This window comes from Schistocerca cancellata, chromosome 11 (genome assembly GCF_023864275.1).
Source record: "Schistocerca cancellata isolate TAMUIC-IGC-003103 chromosome 11, iqSchCanc2.1, whole genome shotgun sequence".
In the NCBI taxonomy this organism is placed as follows: domain Eukaryota; kingdom Metazoa; phylum Arthropoda; class Insecta; order Orthoptera; family Acrididae; genus Schistocerca; species Schistocerca cancellata.
Genome location: NC_064636.1, coordinates 77,174,730 through 77,197,713, shown reverse-complemented (window position 1 = coordinate 77,197,713; position 22,984 = coordinate 77,174,730). Strand labels below are relative to the sequence as shown.

The 22,984-nt window shown below is 40.4% G+C and overlaps 1 protein-coding gene across 3 annotated transcripts in view; it reads left to right on the top strand.

Moving 5' to 3' along the window:
* The window catches only part of LOC126108555 (uncharacterized), a 210,108-nt gene that overhangs the window by 182,744 nt on the left and 4,380 nt on the right, over positions 1-22,984 (top strand). The window contains exon 12 of one of the 3 annotated variants that reach the window (XM_049913842.1): positions 21,665-22,730. The exons of the other annotated variants lie outside the window; for them this stretch is intronic. Coding sequence (XP_049769799.1) covers positions 21,665-21,846 — 182 coding nt within the window. The 3' untranslated portion in view covers positions 21,847-22,730. Of the gene's footprint in view, positions 1-21,664; positions 22,731-22,984 lie in introns of those variants that run through there. 3 annotated transcript variants of the gene reach the window in all.

Sequence of the window (22,984 nt, the reverse complement as noted above, 5' to 3'; positions counted from 1 at the left end):
GGAAATATGTCAGCTCTTTGGGTGAATCACATTCTTGCTTCGCTAGATTGATGGTCGTCTCCACAAACTCTGTCATTCGAGTGAACGGCAGCTCAAAATGTGCAGTGTGCCATGGACACAAACAGGTGGGAGCCATATTTTGCTATGGAAGACATTCTGCTGTGCTTTGCGTGGAAACTGTGGTAGTAATCGAAGAACAACCTCCATCCCTTCGTGCTTGACGTTTTCCCCAGTGGCGATGTCATCTTTCACCGGTATAATTGTTCGTGTTTCAGAGCCAGAATTGTGGTTTGAGGAGCATTATAGTGAACTCGTGTCGATGTCTCGGCAACCAAATTTGCCTGATGCAAATCCTATGGAACCTATGTGGGTCACCACCGGGCACCGTCACTGTGTACGCAAATCGGTGGCCTGTTGTTTACCTGAATTACGTGGCCTGTGTGTAGATATCTAATGCCACATACCTTCTACAAACCTAGCAACAGACTGTCGGATCTGTGATATGCAGTGACAGTGATGCATTTCGTTCCAAATACGGACAAACTAACTTATTGAACAAGTGGTCCTAATGTTTTGGCTCATCAGTGTATGTGTAGCCTGCAGCATGACATGAGAACAGTGGTTGTAAAAAGATCCAGATTGACAGCAGCAAGAGATGACTGCCAGTGAGTGAGTTCCAAATGAAGCAGGAATTACTGCTGTGACTGATTGTAGGTCCATTTTAACCAGTTTCCAAGACAACATTGTGAAGAGAAAAAGTGGACATTTGAAACCAGATACTTCACAAAAAACCGAGCGGGGTGGCGCAGTGGTTAGACACTGGACTCGCATTCGGGAGGACGACGGTTCAATCCCGCGTCCAGCCATCCTGATTTAGGTTTTCTGTGATTTCCCTAAATCATTCCAGGCAAATGCCAGGATGGTTCCTCTGAAAGGGCACGGCCGACTTCCTTCCCAATCCTTCCCTAATCCTATGAGACCGATGACCACGCTGTCTGGTCTCCTTCCCCAAACCAACCAACCAACTTCGCAAAAAGCCACTGCCTGCAGTGAGCTATAAACCTGAATATGTTTGGTCTCTTCCCCCAAACAATCCAACCCAACCCAAACATGAATATATATGTTGGGCCAAATACTACAGAATACTGGAGAATAGAGGACTGTAGGTGTGTAATACTGTTCGAGGAGTAGAGGTTTTGCCTCTTTTTAAATGATGCAAGGCACTGAATGCACGGATAGGTGAATCGTGTGGACAGCCTGCTGTGTGTGGAGAGTGTCGTTATGCCAGACATGTTTTTGTGATGTTTGAGGATTGTGTTTTGTACTGTGGATTGGATCCACTCATTAAGGTACTCATAATACAAACCAGGATGTTTATTTCACCATTCTTGATGACTAAGTGTCACCACTTCTTGTACATCTATATAGTGAAAATGAAGTGGACATTCCTGTCTCCTGAGATGATGACATTCATGTGTGCAGATCTGAATGCATATCTCTCTGGTTTAACAAGCACTTGGGCACCTTTTCTGACCCACTAAATCACTGAATCATAATCTGACAGAGAATATCGGTGACTGTCTGGAACAATGGGTAAAAATAGCTGTCAACATCCCTGCAGTTTGTTAGCTCATTGAGAGTGGCTCTAGTTGGGTGTGACGTATGTAGGGATCCCCTTCCTAGCTGAACTGAGGTCATTATCAATAACAGAGGTTATTTTACACAGTCCACTGTGTGTGACTAATTTTTTCGTCTGTCTACAGTATAAGGAAAAAGATTACCACTCACAAAAAAAAAGGCGCTGAGCTGCAGACAGGCACAGCAGAAAGATGTTTACACATTTAGCTTCTGACCAAAGCCATTTTCAGAAAAGGAAGTGCATGCGTACGCCCCCCTCCCCCCACCCACCCACCCACCCACCCACCCACCCACCCACCCACCCACACACCCACACACCCACACACACACACACACACACACACACACACACACACACACACACACACACACACACACACACACACGAATGCCATCTCTGGCAAGTCAGGCCAGAATGCAACTGTCGTGTAAATGGGGGTAGGGTGGTGGGAAGGGAGGTGGAGCAGACAAGGAAAGAAGCAGGGAAGGGGAAAGACAGATTGAGGTGCATTAGCAGGTGGTGACACACAAAGAGGGTGAGGAGATGTGAATAGGGAGAAGGTAATCAAGAGAGAGGGGCGGAAACTGTTGGGTGTCAGGAGGGTTGGTTACCTTAGTTGATGCCGAAATAATTTCGGAAGTGGAGGATGTGTTGCAAGGATAACTACCATCTACACAGTTCAGAAAAGCTGGTGGTGGAAGGGAGAATCCAGATGTCCCAGTTAGTGAAGCAGCCATTAAAATCAAGCACGTTATTTTCAGCTGCCACAGGGTGATCTACTTTGGTCTCTGCCACTGTTTGACGGTAGCTGTTCATTCTGGGGGACAGCTAGTCAGTACCGTATTTACTCAAATCTAAGCCGCACTCGAATCTAAGCCGCACCTGAAAAATGAGACTCGAAATAAAGGGAAAAAAAATTTCCCGAATCTAAGCCGCACCTAAATTGTGTCTCATATTACAATGGACTAACTTTGCTTCGATTTGGAGGTGCGGCCTAGAACTTTTCTCTCCCCTTAAATTTCGAGTCTCGAGCCGCACCTCCAAATCAAAACAAAGTTGGTCCGTTGTAATATGAGACACAATTTAGGTCGAATGAATGACGATACAGCTACAGTAGTTTGGTTCGAGTCGTAAGCTTAGCAGTTAAGCTTTACCAGGTAGCCATTGCTATGTATCAGGCACTCCGTCCTTGTTTATATGGGTACCCTTCCTTTTTCACGTGCTTCGTCTGGTTTGAATCGATTGCTTATTTTGCTTTGATCTGATAAGTGCCGTTTTCTTCGTTATAGGTGTTTACGTCACTCTAAGCTGAAAATCCATTACTGTAATGTGTCATGCATTGTTTGTCGCATTCTGATAGTGCGTGTTTACGGCCTGTCGCCGCTCGCGGCATGGCTTGCTTTTGTGCGCGCTATCGCTGCTTACAAAAAAAAAAAAAAAGAGAGAGAGAGAGAGGAATCATCTCATTAGCGAAACAATGGCAAGAGACTGCTATTTGGTGTTACTTACACTGCTGCTTTCTTTGATAATGATCAACAAGAACCAAATGATAGAGGATGTTCTGAATGAGAGTTTAGCGAAAATTTTTCTCCCTTTGAAAATCTTTGCGGCCGCTTCTTTAGTACATCAAATTCTGCACAGAAATTAGAGTCATCTTAGATTTAAAAATCTAGTAAATTGCCGTGCTTCATTTCTGACTGTATCATTATTAGGCATAAGAATAATACGAATATAAACATGACACGATACGTATATTCTTCCGCGTTTGCTGTTTAGTTTCGTAGTTTATTAGGCAGACACGATTTAAATGAGATAGCAGCAAACACAAAAGAATACATGGCAAAATGTTTATATTCGTATTATTCTTATGGTGAAGAGAATACTGTATGTGATTCAAATTTCATCAGGTTCCTATTAGCAACCATCTCTTTTCACAGGTAGGAAAAAATTCAGAATGTAGAGTTGACCATATTGACAAACATCCCAAACAGTCTCACCAGTCGGATTTTCGTAGTACATTGAAATTCTGCTACATTCGAAGATGAACAATACGAAATTTGTATTTACTTCGTTGGATAATGTATGAAAATGCAGTGGTTGAAACTCGGGACGGAGGAAAAAAGCTTTTCTTCCACTTTCTTTTTTAAATTTATTTACTGACGCAGAGGTTTTGTCGCCAGTATTTATCTTTGTGCCTACAAAGCATGCCTGTGTAGCACTACATGTATTCGACAGCAGAAGTTACTTGTGGCGCCACCCACCAACATTTTTCAGAACTTCCGCTTGCTTTGCACTCGATTGTAAGCCGCAGGCGGTTTTTTGGATTACAAAAACCGGAAAAAAAGTGCGGCTTAGATTCGAGTAAATATGGTAGTCACATTCATATAAAAATTTCTTCAATGATTGCAGGAGCTGGTATATGACATTGCTGCTTTTGCAGGTGGCCTGGCCTCCAGTGAGGTAGTATAAGGAGTGGAATAGAAAGCACTAGGTGGATGGTCTTCCACAGGGATATGATCCCTGTGGCAAGGGGTTGGGATTGGGAGGGGCATAGAGATGGACTAGGATGTTGTGCATGTTGGGTGGGTGACAGAATGCCATTTTAGGAAGGGTGGGAAGGATCATGGACAGGGTGTCATTCATTTCAGGGCACGATTCAAAGCCCTGATGAGGGATGTGGTTGTTCCAGTCCAGGGTGGTACTGGGTGACAAAAGGTGCATACGTTTGTAGCTGGTTCTTGGGATGTTGGGAGGATTGGAGGTGTGTGGGGAAATGGCAGGGGAGATCTGTTTGCAGACTTGGTCTGGGGGATAGGGCCTGTCTGTGAAGGCTTCACTGAAACCTGCAGCGTACCAAGCAAGGGAGTTCTTGTCCCAGCAGCTACACTGTCCCCAAGTGGCCAGGCTGTATGGGAGGGATTTATTGGTGTGGAAGGAATGACAACTGTCAAAATGGGGGCACTGTTGGTCATTGGTGGGCGATGAACAGTGTAGCAATCTATCCTTTCATTATATTGTCGATATTCCAACCTCGAGTTTGTTTAATGCTTCCTACACTCTCATATACTGGAAGAAGCAATTGGTACTTTAGTAAGCACGTAGACCAGAAGGAAACCAACTGATGGTAACCACAGATTAAATTTGTAATAGTATTATATTTATTTCTTCCTCTTCACATAAAGCTTGACTGGATGGAGCAGCTTGGTAGTTTAACTTAAAGTAAGGCTATTAGAGGCAAGCACAGTTATTTCATGAAGAAAAGGCTAAGGGGAAGGTCCATTTCAAGCAGCAGACGTACAACTATTTTCATTTGTAAGTGGGCCAGCATCACCATGGCAGTTATATAGGTACAAACAAACTCAGTCTTTTTATTTATTTATTTGTCATTAGCTAATGTATGTTGAAATAGACAATTTTATAATTCAAGTTGTATTTCAGACATACGAGGTGCATTCAAGTTCTAAGGCCTCCGATTTTTTTTCTCCAGACTGGGAAGAGATAGAAACATGCACATTGTTTTCAAATGAGGCCACATTCATTGTCAATACGTCGCAGAGATGGCAGCACCGTACGACAGATGGAATTTTACCGTCAGCGGCGAGAATGAGAACTGTTTTAAATACTTAAAATGGCGACGTTTTCCTTACTTGAACAGCGTGCAATCATTCGTTTTCTGAATTTGCGTGGTGTGAAACCAATTGAAATTCATCGACAGTTGAAGGAGACATGTGGTGATGGAGTTATAGATGTGTCAAAAGTGCGTTCGTAGGTGCGACAGTTTAATGAAGGCAGAACATCGTTTGACAACAAACCAAAACAACCTCGGGCTCGCACAAGCCGGTCTGACGACATGATCGAGAAAGTGGAGAGAACTGTTTTGGGGGATCGCTGAATGACTGTCGAACTGATCGCCTCCAGAGTTGGAATTTCTGTGGGTTCTGTGCACACAATCCTGCATGACGACCTGAAAATGCGAAAAGTGTCATCCAGGTGGGTGCAACGAATGCTGACAGACGACCACACGGCTGCCCGTGTGGCATGTTGCCGAGCAATGTTTACGCGCAACGACAGCACGAATGGGACTTTCTTTTCGTGGATTGTGACAATGGATGAGATGTGGATGCCATTTTTCAATCCAGAAACAAAGCGCCAGTCAGCTCAATGGAAGCACACAGGTTTACCGCCACCAAAAAAATTTTGGGTAACCGCCAGTGCTGAAAAAAATGATGGTGTCCGTGTTCTGGGACAGCGAGCACGTAATTCCTACCCATTGCGTTCCAAAGGGCACTACGGTAACAGGTGCATCCTACGAAAATGTTTTGAAGAACAAATTCCTTCCTGCACTGCAACAAAAACGTTCGGGAAGGGCTGCGCATGTGCTGTTTCACCGAGACAATGCACCCGCACATCGAGCTAACGTTACGCAACAGTTTCTTCGTGATAACAACTTTGAAGTGATTGCTCATGCTCCCTACTGACCTGACCTGGCTCCTAGTGACTTTTGGCTTTTTCCAATAATGAAAGACACTCTCCGTAGCCGCACATTCACCAGCCGTGCTGCTATTGCCCCAGTGATTTTCCAGTGGTCAAAACAGACTCCTAAAGAAGCCTTCGCCGCTGCCATGGAATCGTGGCGTCAGTGTTGTGAAAAATGTGTACGTCTGCAGGGCGATTACGTCGAGAAGTAGCGCCAGTTTCATCGATTTCGAGTGAGTAGTTAATTAGAAAAAAAATCGGAGGCCTTAGAACTTGAATGCACCTCGTAATAGATTACCATCTTATTGGTATAAATTTGGTTTATATCTGTCAGATTGGTGTGGTGTAGTTAGAACTGGTAAGAAAGACTGTACACACACTCTGTGATACAAATCTGAAGTTTTTGCATACATGTTAACAGTTTGAGGAACACACAATACTGAATTTTTATTCCCTCTGTAGTTTAATTTTTACAGTAGGTGGTGGCTTGGGACAATATGTGGGGATGAGGAGATTTACTATGAACATTCAAATTTCATAACACTATAAACATGCCTATCAGCTACCCGTTTATGAAGCTGCTGCTCGAAAAGGTCACTAGGTAAGTCTCTCGCTGATGGTGGTAGCTTGCTCCATAGCTTCATTCCTTTGTGTTTGAAACTACTTTGTATCCTGCACAGTCTTCTAAATTCTACATCTAGGTTATTTCTAGTTTCGTGCGAGTGGATAGATGTTCTGCAGGGTAATGTATTTGTTTATCTATATGAATGATGTCTGTTCTTTTGGACATGATTGGAAGAACAGACACTATTTCAGTATTTTATCCTGCAGCTGGACATAGGACATGTTCAGAAAGGAGAATTCTGCTCTCTGCCGCATTCGGCCGTGAAAGAATTCACTGGTAACAAACGAAAATTTGTACCAAGGCTGGGAGTCAAACCCAGGTCTCCTGTGTACTTGGCTGATGTATTAACCATCTATGACACCTTGCCACAGTGGTTAGACTCAAGTACACCTCCCCCCTCAGTCCAAATTCCCATTTGCCATTCACCACCATAGTAGCATCCCTTAGACCTTTTTCCTCTTTTCGCTCGTTGCATCATGTGAAGTCTTTAAATGTAAATAAATCAACAAGACTTAGTTGTAATAATTTATATGTATTTTATTTTTGGCAGTACCGTCTTGTGTTATCTTAGACCTGTCCAGTCTGTTCTGTGTGACAAAGCAGGTACAATCTACATCTATATACAAACAAGCCACTGTACACTGCATGGCAGAGGGTACCGTATATCAGTGCTTGTCATTTACTTCCCCTGTTCCACTAGCAAACAGAGCGAGGGAAGAACGACTAATTCCTCCCATCCTATTTTTGTGGACCGTACGCAAAATATACAGTGGCAGCAGTAGAATTGATATGCATTTGGCCCCAAGCATCGATTCTCTACATTTCTGCAATGGTGCTTCCTGAAGAGAGAATTGTTTTCCACCCAGGTATTTGCACTGGAGTTCTTGAAGCATCTCCGTAATATTGCGTGCTGAGTGAACCTATCGATAACAAATCTAGCAGCATGCCCCTGAAGTTTTTCCAATGTCTTCCTTCAATCTGGCCTGCTGCAGATCCCAAATACTTCCCAAATACTCAAGTTGGGTTGCACTAGCATTCTGTACATCGTTTCCTTTACAAACGAGTTACACTTTCCCAAAATTCTTGCAGGAAAATGAAGTTGAGCATTCACCTTGCCTATTACCATCCTGACATGCTCATTCTATTGCGTACTGCCTTGCAACATTGTGCCTAATTTAATAGATGTGATTATGACAAGCAACATACTGCTGTATCTGAACAAAACAGGATTATTCTTTCCTACTCATGTGCATTAATTGAAATTTCTGTACATTTAGAGCAAGCTGGCATTCATTACACCGACTAGAAATTCTGTGCAAGTATCCTGCATCCTCCTACAGTCATTCAACTATGACACCTTTCTGTGTACCACAGTATCATCAGCAAATAGCCACAGACTGCCATTCACTTTCTCCTTCAGATCATTTACATATGTAGGGAATAACAGTGGCCCTATCAGACTTCCTGGGGCACTGTTGTTGATACCCTTTGTAGTGCCTCGAGAACTTTGGGATAAATGCTAGAGACACGTGTATTTCACCATCTCGAACACACGCTATTTTAAGGGCGAGTGTGTGAGAGTAGAAATGTGTCGACTGTGCCACAGTTTGTGTGTGTGCAGGACGGGCGTGTATTAGCCGGAGACTAAAGTTGTGGTGGTCTATCGGCACTGAGAAGTGGTGGCCATGCACGCCATTACTAATTCATTTTAACTAAAAAGTTTGTGGGTTCTTGATGTAACGGGGTTCAAGTTACGAACATCCCCATAATATAGGTTGTATATAATAAAATTGTGACCATTCACAAAAAACACATTTTGTTATGTAATGTGTACCATTTATTGGTAACTCTTAGAAATATTGTGGAACATCAGAGTACACATTTATTGTTTGATTTTCGGATCTCTCCAGTACAGAAAATCTGCAGTTCAATTGTCTAAGAGAGAAAAATGCTGATCTTCATAAACAAAATTACAATCACTATCATGTGACAGTGGGAAATGAACATTCAGGCAGCTGTCGTTCAGTAATGTCCTGGGCAACAGCCTTGTTGAAATGGTTTCCTGCAATGTGGGCTTCCTAGGAAGTGACAGTGGTGGTCACAAAGTTTTTTAATCATCACAAAGAGAGAGAGAGAGAGAGAGAGAGAGAGAGAGAGAGAGAGAGAGAGAGAGAGAGACAGAGAGAGGGGGGGGGGGGGTTATGTAAATCAAAATCTTAAACCTAGCGGCAAAACAGCAACTGTGTAATTCAGATAGATTGAAAGATCAACCAACCAGTTGAAAATAAGGTTTATTATCCCTTCATTTGCAACTGGTTGGTGGATCTATTCCAAAATAATATTTTTATTTGTTGGTAAGTAGATGTCTATAACCCCTAGTACAGATTGGAATCCTCATGCCACACTACCGTAATGTGTTTCTAGGAGTGCCAAAATAGAAGTATGCCTCAGACTTTGAATGTTTCATTTAGTGGACTTAATGAACAGCGCTGATTTTTTCATCCTTCAGGTGAAAGTAAAAAGGCTTATTGTCTTCTTGGTGCTGCTCGCATGCTCGAATTAGTCTGGAATCTAGTAAGTGAAAAGCATTTTCAAGACGGCAGTGTTCCCTCTGGGTGTGACACTACAGAATGGAATCTCGTCCGCAGCTCGTGGTCGTGCGGTAGCGTTCTCGCTCCCCACACCCGGGTTCACGGGTTTGATTCCCGGCGGGGTCAGGGATTTTTTCTGCCTCGTGAAGACTGGGTGTTGCGTGATGTCCTTCGGTTAGTTAGGTTTAAGTAGTTCTAAGTTCTAGGGGACTGATGACCACAGCAGTTGAGTCCCATAGTGCTCAGAGCCATTTAAACCATTTTTAATGGAATCTCCTGTTACATTTAGTAGAATAACAGGAGGAGATGGGTTTATGCACAGTAAAAATATTACAAAAGCAGCATATACTGTATAACCAAACTGGAAGTTGCTTTAGTAGCAAAAGCACTGAGCAGTTATGTTGGCACTGCAAGGAAAGTGGTGTTTAATGTTGGCAGTTGTGAGTGTACTGGCATAAGTTTTGATTTATTTAACTCATGTTACCCACTAGGAAACAGAAACGTGTCTCCCACTGTGAGAAATAAGGGACCAGAAATAGTGAAATACTGGGTGATCAAAAAGTCAGTATAAGTTTTAAAACTTAATAAACCACAGAATAATGTAGATAGAGAGGTAGAAATTGACACACTTGCTTGGACTGACATGGGGTTTTATTAGAACAAAAAAAAAACAAAGTTCACAAAATGTCTGACAGATGGCGCTGGACAGCAAAACGTCAGTGACTGCGCGTGACAACCGTGTATAAAAGGAGCTGTAATGAGAGAGAGAATCAGATGCGCCAGCAGTTGCAGCACGTTGACGTTACCTGAAAAGGCACTTTTAGTGAAGCTGTATTATCAGAATGGGGAATGTGCTAGTTCAGCGTTACAATCCTATCGCCATAGCAAGGGGATTAGAACGGGTAAAGGTCCGTTGACAAATGCAGCTGTGGCGAGAATGATTTCAAATTTCGAAGCCACGGGTTGTTTAGATGAGAGACCCCATAGTGGCCGACTGAGCACAAGGCTTAATGCTGCTGAGACAGTTCAGGAAGAAATGGAGACTGTAGCGGGTTCATCTATGCACGGGGAAGTCAGCACTCGTGCAGTTGCACGTCGCACCGGCATTCCATACACTACTGTTTGGTTGGCACTGAGGTGTACCCTCTGATGCTATGTACGTACAAAATCCATCATCATCATCATCATCATCATCATCATCATCATGAACTGTTACCTGGCGATTTAGTGAAACATAGGGCATTGTGGACCAACAAAGCTCATTTCACGCTCTGAGGGTCTGTCAGCGCCCACAAGTGCAGAATTTGGGCTACTGAAAATCCTAGAACTGTCGTGGAAACTCCATTGCATGACTAGAAAGTCACGGTATGGGTCGGATTTACCACATGTACTGTTATCGGGCCTTTTTTCTTCGAGGAAATGCGTCATTCTGGTTTTGTAACTGCTACCGTGACGGATGAGAGGTACGCCGATATGTTACAGAATCGTATCATCCCCAGCATGGCTGATAAACACCTGCTGGAACGTACGATGTTTATGCAGGATGGCACTCCACCCCATATTGCTAGACGTGTGAAAGATCTCTTGCACACGTCATTTGGTGATGATCGTGGAGGTAAAGGTCAACATTGAGGAAGGTGGCTTGTTGGGTTGAGGAGGACTAGTTGAAGCAAATGGGGAAGAAAGTCAAGGTTCTGGAGGAATGTGGATAAGGTATCCTTGTCCTCAATCCCGATCACGAAGATGTCATCAGTGGATCTGAACCAGGTGAGGGTTTTGGCTGCTTAGGAAGGATTCCTCTAGGTGGCCCTTGAATTGTTTGACATAGGGTGGTACCATGGAGATGCCCATTGCCATACCCTGGATTTGTTTGTAGGTCACACCTTCACTGTGTGTACTTTATTGCTGCTACCTTCACAATTTCTGGGAGTATATTCCAGTCATCATTGTGAATATCTTTCTGTACATCTACAAATACTATAAATGTACATAGGATTTCCTTTTTTTAACCGTTCTTCTGAGGTGAAACTCAAATTTATCTTCTTCAATATCAGCTTCTACCAGCACCTACCATTACTTTGTATCCATGACTTATGAAACTGATAAACTTTCAGCCCCTTCTATCTTTGGAATTGATATTATTGCATTCTTCAAGTTTGCTGGTATTTTGCTTGTTTAATGTGACTTGTGCATCAGGCGGAATAGTTTTGTCATGGCTGGCTCTCCTAAGAAACTCGCCAGGAATTCTGGGATTTTGTCTACTCCAAGGGTCGTTTCAATTTAGGTCTTTCAGTGCACTTTCAAATTCTTCTTCCAGTATCATATATCCCAACTCCTCACCTACTTCCTCTTCCCTTTCTATAACCTTGCAGTCAAGTTAATTTGCAGGACTCCATCAATCAATCTAACTTCCACTAACCACTACATCACCACTTACTGTAGCCAGCAGAATTGAAAAATTATTTACTGCTGTGAATAGAAACTTATGTATTCTTGCTGAGTGTTGCTTAGCAATTTAAATACAGGGTTATTACAAATGATTGAAGCGATTTCACAGCTCTACAATAACTTTATTATTTGAGATATATTCACAATGCTTTGCACACACGTACAAAAACTCAAAAAGTTTTTTTAGGCATTCACAAATGTTCGATATGTGCCCCTTTAGTGATTCGGCAGACATCAAGCCGATAATCAAGTTCCTCCCACACTCGGCGCAGCATGTCCCCATCAATGAGTTCGAAAGCATCGTTGATGCGAGCTCGCAGTTCTGGCACATTTCTTGGTAGAGGAGGTTTAAACACTGAATCTTTCACATAACCCCACAGAAAGAAATCGCACGGGGTTAAGTCGGGAGAGCGTGGAGGCCTTGACACGAATTGCTGATCGTGATCTCCAACACGACCGATCCTTTGGTTTTCCAATCTCCTGTTTAAGAAATGCCGAACCTCATGATGGAAGTGCGGTGGAGCACCATTCTGTTGAAAGATGAAGTTGGCGCTGTCGGTCTCCAGTTGTGGCATGAGCCAATTTTCCAGCATGTCCAGATACACGTGTCTTGTAACGTTTTTTTTGCAGAAGAAAAAGGGGCCGTAAACTTTAAACCGTGAGATTGCACAAAACACATTAACTTTTGGTGAATTGCGAATTTGCTGCATGAATGCGTGAGGATTCACTACTGCCCAGATTCGCACATTGTGTCTGTTCACTTTACCATTAAGAAAAAATGTTGCTTCATCACTGAAAAAAAGTTTAGCAGTGAACACATCCTCTTCCATGAGCTGTTGCAACCGCACCGAAAATTCAAAGCGCTTGACTTTGTCATCGAGTGTCAGGGCTTGTAGCAACTGTAAACGGTAAGGCTTCTGCTTTAGCCTTTTCCGTAAGATTTTCCAAACCGTCAGCTGTGGTACGTTTAGCTCCCTGCTTGCTTTATTCGTCAACTTCCGCGGGCTACGCGTGAAACATGCCCGCACGTGTTCAACCGTTTCTTCGCTCACTACAGGCCGACCCGTTGATTTCCCCTTACAGAGGCATCCAGAAGCTGTAAACTGCGCATACCATCGCCGAATGGAGTTAGCAGTTGGTGGATCTTTGTTGATCTTCATCCTGAAGTATCGTTGCACTGTTATGACTGACTGATGTGAGTGCATTTCAAGAACGACATACGCTTTCTCGGCTCCTGTCGCCATTTCGTCTCACTGCGCTCTCGAGCGCTCTGGCGGCAGAAACCTGCAGTGAGGCTTCAGCCGAACAAAACTTTATGAGTTTTTCTACGTATCTGTAGTGTGTCGTGACCATATGCCAATGAATGGAGCTACAGTGAATTTATGAAATCGCTTCAATCATTTGTAATAGCCCTGTATAATACCAATTCTTGTGCTCTACAAATGAACCATAAATAATTATACCTAACAATTCTGAATTATTTGTAGAAATATATTTTCACCATGATTACAAAAATGAAATTCTGATTGTGATTCCTACTTATAGATTAAAACTGTATGTTGAGACTCTCAGCACATGGGTGTGAAAATAGAAAATTAACAGAAAGTGAGAATCGTCCACTGCATGAGATCAGCAGTGCCAGAATCCATTCTTGTATCAAAGTACTCTCACTGTCTTGGGGGCTCAAACAGAAATGTTATGAAGGAGTCTGGAAATTAAGATAAATGTAAGTGTGTCACTTTCATTACTTATTCATTTCAACTAAAACGTTCGTGGGTTTTTGATGTAATGGGGTAATCATTACTTAAGAAAATACACCCAGTATTTCACAACTTTTTACTACCCACTACCTAGGCCTCAAGTTACAAACTTTCCCCATAATATAGGTTGTATATAATAAAATTGTGACCATTCACAAAAAACACATTTTGTTATGCAATATGTACCATTTATTGGTAACTCTTAGAAATATTGTGAAACATCAGTGTACACATTTATTGTTCATTGGATCTGATGTACCCGGATTTCTTTCTGTGGGGGAAGTTGAAGGATATTTGCTTTCGTGATCCACCAACAATGCCTGACAACATGCGTCAGCGCATTGTCAATGCATGTGCGAACATTACGGAAGGTGAATTATTTGCTGTTGAGAGGAATATTGTTACATGTATTGCCAAATGCATTGAGGTTGATGGACATCATTTTGAGCATTTATTGCATTAATGTGGTATTTACAGGTAATCACGCCGTAACAGCATGCGTTCTCAGAAATGATAAGTTCACAAAGGTACATGTATCACATTGGAGCAACCGAAATAAAATGTTCAAACGTACCTATGTTCTGTATTTTAATTTAAAAAGCTAACTATTACCAGCTGTTCGTCTAAAATTGTCAGCCATATGTTTGTGACTATTACGGCGCCATCTATCACAAAGCGAAAGCAGTTGTCCAACTAAAACATTCATATTTCTTTACGTACTACACAAATATTTAATAAAAAATGAGGGTTCCTATTTTTAAAAAACGCAGTTTATATCCGTTTGACCTATGGCAGCGCCATCTAGTGGGCCAACCATAGCGCCGTCTGGTTTCCCCCTTCAAACTAGACAAGTTTCGTTCTTTGTAGTTTTTTCGGTTGACGCATATTTCGTGACATGTTTGGCTCAATCACAATCAATGGACCACCCTGTATATTAAACAGAAGTTATGACAGGTTATTTGTCTTGAGCTGACTGCAACGTAATTAAAAAGAATTACACCAGATGCGTTTCACTTTTAGTTACAAAGCATCTTCTGTGGTATTCTGTAAACTGGATACATATGTTTGTACATTTATGTTTTGATCCCTTTAGGGTAAAAACAGCATTTTGTTTATGAAGTTGGTCTGTAAGCTACTTACAGTGTTTGTTTGCAAAGTCTGCACCTTCCCCTCTTGTTAGCAGCGGTTGATGTCGACAGGCTTCATTTCACATCTGCATTTTTTGGCATTTTGCGTTATTTCCTGCATTGGACTATCTATGATTGACGTTCTTAAATGTTTTTCATTCATAACTGCTACAGTGTTTATACCTATTCGTTTGTTTTTGTTCACACTGTGTGTGTGTGTGTGTGTGTGTGTGTGTGTGTGTGTGTGTGAGTGTGAGTAAATGTTTCCTATTTTGATGTCAGTATGCTGTTTGTCACTTGGCAACACATATTTATTTCTTTTGTGAATACGAAATGCAATGGCTGTTGAGAAGAAACACCTTCCGCTGCTGGTAAAGTTGTTTTATCAGAATGACAGCGCTAGCAGCACTGCGTGCGGGAATATCATTGACAAAACAATTGTGAAGAGGCCCCGTGTCAATAAATAGGCTAAATAATACAATCAAAAAATTTGAAGAAACAAGTGAATGAGGTGGTGCAGCAGGGAGTGGGGGGCAGCACATTCCCACAGCAGTTGTTGTCGAAGGTGCTGCAGCTATAGCCGAGTGCACAGCACATGCCTCAAATTCTGCAGTCAGTGCTAGACTGGTGTCATGGGAATTGCCTCCCCCCTGGTCAACAGTTCAAAGTTTTTTGCCGCATATTTTACACTAGTATGCACCAAATGAAGCTCAAAAATAGGCTACAATGCTGTGACTTTATCCTTTGGGTGTTTTTCTCTTTGCATGCACTGAAACGGATGAGGTGGCCAGGGAATATTCTTTGGATGAACGAGGCACATTTTACTATGCACAGTGCCGTGAATGCACAGAACTGTCACATATGTGGTTCTCCTCCGCCACGTGTTGTGCGGTAACATCCACTGTGCTCAGCTTATCTGACTCTGTGGTGTTATTTCACAAGCTCTTACATTCTAGGTCCATTTTTCACTGAGGAGATGACACATCGTGGGCCTGTTATGTGTTCTTTGACATCCGCACATTGTAAGGATCTCCTTGTGCAACAAGAATGCAAGTGTGTCCACACCAGTATTTTATATGCTTAGACGAGCACCGGCTTAAAAGTGAAAATATAAACTTGATAAACTCACTTTCAGGTTACAATTTAGCAGCGAGTTTTTGTAGAAAAAAAGCAGTTTTGGAGGATCGTGCATTCTAGTAGAAGAATTGTTGTTGTTGTTGTTGTTGTTGTCTTCAGTCCTGAGACTGGTTTGATGCAGCTCTCCATCCTACTCTATCCTATGCAAGCTGCTTCATCTCCCAGTACTTACTGCAACCTACGTTCTTCTGAATCTGCTTAGTGTATTCATCTATTGGTCTCCCTCTACAATTTTTACCCTTCACGCTGCCCTCCAATGCTAAATTGGTGATCCCTTGATGCCTCAGAACATGTCCTACCAACCGATCCCTTCTTCTAGTCAAGTTGTGCCACAAACTTCTCTTCTCCCCAATCCTATTCAACACCTCCTCATTAGTTATGTGATCTACCCATCTAATCTTCAGCATTCTTCTGTATCACCACATTTCGAAAGCTTCTATTCTCTTCTTGTCCAAACTATTTATCATCCATGTTTCACTTCCATACATGGCTACACTCCATACAAATACTTTCAGAAATGACTTCCTGACACTTACTCGATGTTAACAAATTTCTCTTCGGAAACGCTTTCCTTGCCATTGCCAGTCTACATTTTATATCCTCTCTACTTCGACCATCATAAGCTTTGAAGTCAGGCAGACTTTTAATTGCTTGAATGAGGAACTATTATTTGAAAGCTGCTGTATTGAACTTTTGGTATATAGTATATTAATTATTAGTATATATCATATCCCTGACTATTCCACTACACGTGCATTTTTACACAAACTTGAAACCTTGTTGTATAGATTGAAAGTAGAAAAGTTATGTAAAAAGGTCATATTTGTACTGACTTCAACATAAATCTAAGATATGATTACAGGTTTGCTGTTTCTCTTAAGGACATGTTACCTACAAATGGCTTAACATTAAACTTTAGTGAGTACACTAGAATAACAGCATCTTCTGCAACATGTATAGATAATATAGTGAGCAGCATCCACTACGGTGCTAAAGAAAAGTTCATCTTAGATTTAGATATATCTGACCATACAGACCTTTTTATCTCATTGCCAAATTTAGATAAAACTATAACAGTGAAATGAGTCAGGAACTTCAGGCAACACAATGTGAACACATTTGTCTCTGAGTGTTTTCAATGAATGCTTCCCCTTCATAACAGCATGTGACAAAACTGTAAAAAGAACTTGTGGATAACTGAAGTCATCAGGATCTCTAGTATTAGAAAGAGGAAACATCACATGCAAGCAAAGAACATCCATGATGCAGTGTTTGTCAGCTATGTAAACAAATACAAAAGAATATTTGGTAGAGTAGTTAAACAGGCAAAACAAATGGCAAACAGTAAATACATATCAGATGCCACAAATAAATCAAAAGATGTATGACAAATTGTCAGGAGTGAAATAGGTGCACAAAAAACAAAAAGTTTTAATCATAAATTAGAAATAGATGGGAAAATGACTACAAAGTCCAGACATATTTGTGAAGAAGTGTTTCATAAATTCAACAAAATTGACAAACTTCCTCCTCCACACGTAAGTCCCAATATAATGCAGCACAGATCAGTAGAATAGAAATTCACTCATGTATCCTGCTATGAGGTGGCTAACATTATAAAATCCCTTAAAAAATCTCAAATCTGTGTGCTGGGATGAAGTCCCAACAAAAATAATAAAGGCAGGGTTTGATATTATTGCACCACAACTCTGTCACATAATGAATCAATCGTTTGATGAGGGCTGCTTTCCGGACAGGCTGAAGTATGCGGAAGTTCGACCTATCCTCAAAATGGACAGATGAGAGTAGATAGGAAATTTTTGCACAGTATCAGTACTAACAATTGTTTCTAAAATATTTGAGCAAGTAGTATGTGACCAACTAGAAAAATCATAACATTATTTTTAATAATCAGTATGGATTTAGGAAGGGCGGAAGTACTGTGCATGCTATTAATGAACCAATCACTAAAATAAGCAAATGCCTCGATAACAAGGAGAGCGTACCCGGTATCTTCGGTGACCTCAGTAAGGCATTTGATATGGTAAACCATAAGCAGCTGCTCCTCAAATTGGCTTCTTACGGCTTCTATGAAAAATCTTTAAATTGGTTCAAGTCGTATCTCAAAAATAGGAAATAGAGGGTAGCCATACAACATAATGGTGAGAAAGCTTGCTCTAGTTGGAAGGAAATACAAGCAGCTGTACCCAAGGGGTCCATACTAGGCCCATTACTATTTCTATATTATATAAATGACATGCCAGGTAAGGTCATTTCAGATACGGTACTGTATGTAGATGACTCAGCAGCAGTAGTCTACTGTAAAAATACTGAAGAATTAGCACAGAAAACAAAACAGACTCTTCAAGAACTAGAAAATTGGATAAATAATAATGCTGTTGTTGTTGTTCTGGTGTTCAGTCCTGAGACTGGTTTGATGCAGCTCTCCATGCTACTCTATCCTGTGCAAGCTTCTTCACCTCCCAGTACATACTGCAGCCTACATCCTTCTGAATCTGTTTAGTGTATGGTCTCCCTCTACAATTTTTACCCTCCAATACTAAATTGGTGATCCATTGATGCCTCAGAATATGACCTACCAAGCAATCCCTTCTCTTAGTCAAACTGCCACAAATTTCTCTTCTCCCCAATTCTATTCAATACCTCCTCATTAGTTATGTGATCTACCCATCCAATCTCCGGCATTCTGCTGTAGCACCACATTCCAAAAGCTTCTATTCTCTTCTTGTTTAAACTATTTATTATCCATGTTTCACTTCCATATGGCTACACTCCATACAAATACTTTCAGAAATGACTTCCTGACATTTAAATCTATACTCAATGTTAACAAATTTCTCTTCTTCAGAAACACTTTTCTTGCCATTGCCAGTCTACATTTTATATCCTCTCTACTTTGACCATCGTCAGTTATTTTGCTCTCCAAATAGCAAAACTCCTTTACTACTTTAAGTGTCTCATTTCCAAATCCAATTCCCTCAGCACCACCCGACTTAATTCGACTACATTCCATTATCCTCGTTTTGCTTTTGTTGATGTTCATCTTATATCCTCCTTTCAAGACACTGTCCATAATGTTCAACTGTCCAGGTCCTTTGCTGTCTCTGACAGAATTACAATGTCATCAGCAAACCTCAAAGTTTTTATTTCTTCTCCGTGGATTTTAATTCCTACTCCGGATTTTTTCTTTTGTTTCCTTTACTGCTTGCTCAATATACAGATTGAATAACATCAGGGATAGGTTACAACCTTATCTCATTCCCTTCCCAACCACTGCTTCCCTTTCATGCCCCTCAACTCTTATAACTTCCATCTGGTTTCTGTACAAATTGGAAATAGCCATTCGTTCCCTGTATTTTACCCCTGCCACCTTCAGAATTTGAAAGAGAGTATTCCAGTCGACATTGTCAAAAGTTTTCTCTAAGTCTACAAATGCTAGAAATGTAGATTTGCCTTTCCTTAATCTATCTGCTAAGATAAGTCGTAGGGTCAGTATTGCCTCACGTGTTCCAACATTTCTACGGAATCAAAACTGATCTTCCCCGAAGTTGGCTTCTACCAGTTTTTCCATTCACCTGTACAGAATTCGTGTTAGTATTTTGCAGCTGTGGCTTATTAAACTGATAGTTTGGTAATTTTCACATCTGTCAATACCTGCTTTCTTTGGGATTGGAATTATTATATTCTTCTTGAAATCTGATGGTATTTCATCTGTCTCATACATCCTGCTCACCAGATGGTAGAGTTTTGCCAGGGTTGGCTCTCCCAAGGCTATTAGTATAATAATGCTATGAAACTAAATTTAACAATAATACAAATTGTACGCTTCAGGACCAAACAAACTGTTGAATATGTAACACAGTTAAGTTATCAAGGCAGAGAACTGATAACTACAGAATCTGTCAAATTTCTGGGAGTGACCATAAGCAGAAACTTGACATGGACTGATCATGTGGATTACTTACTGAAGCAGTTAAATAGTTTTGTTTACCCAATGAGGGTTCTGTATAAAGTAACTGACTTGGCTGTTAGGAAAATTGTGTATCATGCATATTTTATATCAGTTCTAGGATATGGCATAATTTTTTGTGGAGCTGAAAAACGAAATTGCCTCAGAGTGTTCAAGCTACAGAAAAAAACCATCAGAGCTATGGCTGGAATCAACAACAGACAATCATACAAACCTTTATTTGCAAGCCTAGACTTACTGATGATTCCTTTCATGTTTATATTTGAAACACTTACCTTTGAATTAGAAACCCACATCTGTTTGAGGGAAATTCATTTACACATACTTGTGAAACAAGGCACAAACAAGATTACATGTTACCTTGCCACACTAACATTATTTGAAAATACTCCATATTACATGGGTTTGAAGCTTAGCAATAAAATCCGTTCAAAGTTGAAGGACTGCAAGCTAGAATCCACGTGTGCAAACATGAAAAATATTTAAAAAGGAAATGCTACTACAATGTGTATGATTTTATAAACAAGGAAGACAAGTAGGAGATATAACATCTGTTTTCCTACATTACATTCTATATGTATGCTCATGTTCCCTTTTAATGGAGGTATACGTTCTTTTTGTATGTGTCCATACTTATAAACAATGTATCATGTGAACTATGTATCTGAATATCTAGATGTAAACACACATACTACGGTACTTTTATGAAAGTATGTGGTCTTTGAAGTATGTCCATATTTATAAACTGCAAAAACAAACATGAAAAATACTTTAAAAGAATGATTTTTAACCACTGTGGAAATGTTATGAAAAAGAAAGAAATCTAACATGTGATTCTCTCTCCATGTTGTAATGTGCTTCTGTGAGTATCCATATGCATTATTTTAATGTATCTTGTTTTTGGTGTACTTAGGTAGGCATAGGATTATTCATTGATGAGTCACCAACGTTTCAATCAAATGATTGTATATAACATGTTATGTGACAATAAAGATTCTATTCATGCAATATGGGGCGACATCACATTTTGCTTGTCTGGTAAAAAAAAAAAAAAAAAATGTTCAAATGTGTGTGAAATCTTATGGGACTTAACTGCTAAGGTCATCAGTCCCTAAGCTTACACACTACTTAACCTAGATTATCCGAAGGACAAACACACACACCCATGCCCGAGGGAGGACTCGAACCTCCGCCGGGATCAGCCGCAAAGTCATGATTGCAGTGCCTTAGACCACTCGGCTAATCCCACGTGGCTCTCTGGTGAAAAAATGTGTGTCAAGAAACCTTCAGTAATGGCCACCAGCTCTATGCAGTTCAAGATGTTTGGTCTTCCATATCACTTGATGTAAATCCATGTGACTTTTCATGGTTGTAGGGACATTTGAAAGATTTAGTCTGTCAGGGATGTATCTGTACTCTTTCTGATCTTAAGGATAACATACGATGACATATCGCTCTGATCACACTGGATATGCTGCGAACAACTGCCGACCGTGTTGTGTTATGGATGCAGCATGTTGCCGAGTCAGGAGACCATACCCTAATAAACATGCCAGAGCAACTGTTATCACGTGTCTGGTTGTTCCTCTCCTTTACCTGTACCCACACTAGATTCTCACTGCTTATCGTGCTATGTTTTCATTCGGTGGCAGAAAGTGGAACTCTTATTATTTTTTTCTTCAGCATCCTCTGCGATTGCACTGATAGGTGAATATACCTATGATGTTTAGTGTCCTACAATGTATACACCCCAAACAACACTCATCTCAATCAGTTTAATTATTGTCACCCAGTAGCATGGCAAGTTTTCAGCAACAATTGAAGTGTGTTCCAAAAGAGAAATAACATTAAAAAGATTCTTTGTTAACAGGTGTCCTCTTCTCGGATAATGACAGCTACAGAAGCCAGTGGAAAAATCATACTTATATTTCATTGGTGAAAGACATTGTGCAGCACTGTAGGCATCCCTACTACTGTAAAAATAAATCTTCAGAGGAGATAAGACAACTTCTACAAAGTTCAAACCATTCTTTTGTGTGTTCTGAATTTTGAGTACTTGTGTAATCTACACTGGCACGTATGTATACTTTGCCGAAAGTTATTCCCACAATTGTGAGACAATGACGGATCCTGACAAATGGTAGCAATATAGTATGTAATGTTTCTAAACTGTTAGAAGCACACCACCATTAGTTTCTGTTTTGATTGAAAATGTTGTTGCTGATGGGAGATTTGGAAATTACAGATTTTCTTAATATGCATTCTAAAGTAAAGTTGCTGAATCATTTTTATAGGTTTATTGTTTCAGAAAAGTTTGAACTAAAATGCAGTAATATAATTTGCAATTATATATAAAAACTGGAAACCTGTTGGTAGATTGTGGGGTAATAATTGCACTTTTGAGAAATGGTGCTATTTGGAAGTGCATGTGTGATAATTATAACTGCTAATTTAGTAGCAAGGTTTGCAAAGCATCTGGAGGTATGTGATGGTAACCAAAGGTTCTGCTTGTCAGGTAGCCCTTTATTATTATGAAGTACATATGTTTTGAAGTAAGTTGATAGAACTTTATTTTCTTCCAATGAATCCTTACAGTGGACACACAAATTCAGTTTTCACAAGCTTTAAATGTTAAAATGAATAACAATGACATTGAGATTTTTCATAATACCTTGCAGTCTCTTTTTTATTACATTAGTAATTACATTACATGTAATTATATCAAAAAACTAGATAACAACTATAAACTTTTACTGATGACAAAAACTAAGTTGACAGAGCCGTACAGCTTTATAATTGCTACTGACAGGAGTGGCTAATCTTATACATTGATGTTAAAATGTATAACATTGATGTTAAATGTATAACTTGCACTTTTGCTACATCTGTAACAAAATAACTGAAGATAATTCTGCTGCAGCTCAATCTGTAGACAATGCCAAATGAAACAAAGGGTTTAACACAAGCATTTTACATTCTGTTAACATATTACTGAACAAGAAAGTTAATGATGCCAATGAAATAAAACAAAGTATACATAAACTGGTATGGCATTATAACCTTGAACAAATAATGAAATTTCCTTTCTGTTGCCAATAACATCCACTGCTTCTCAAGCAGCTGTAGAATATAATATTTTCACTTATAAAGCAACAATATTTGTTGTCTACTTTGTATCTGTAGTGACCAA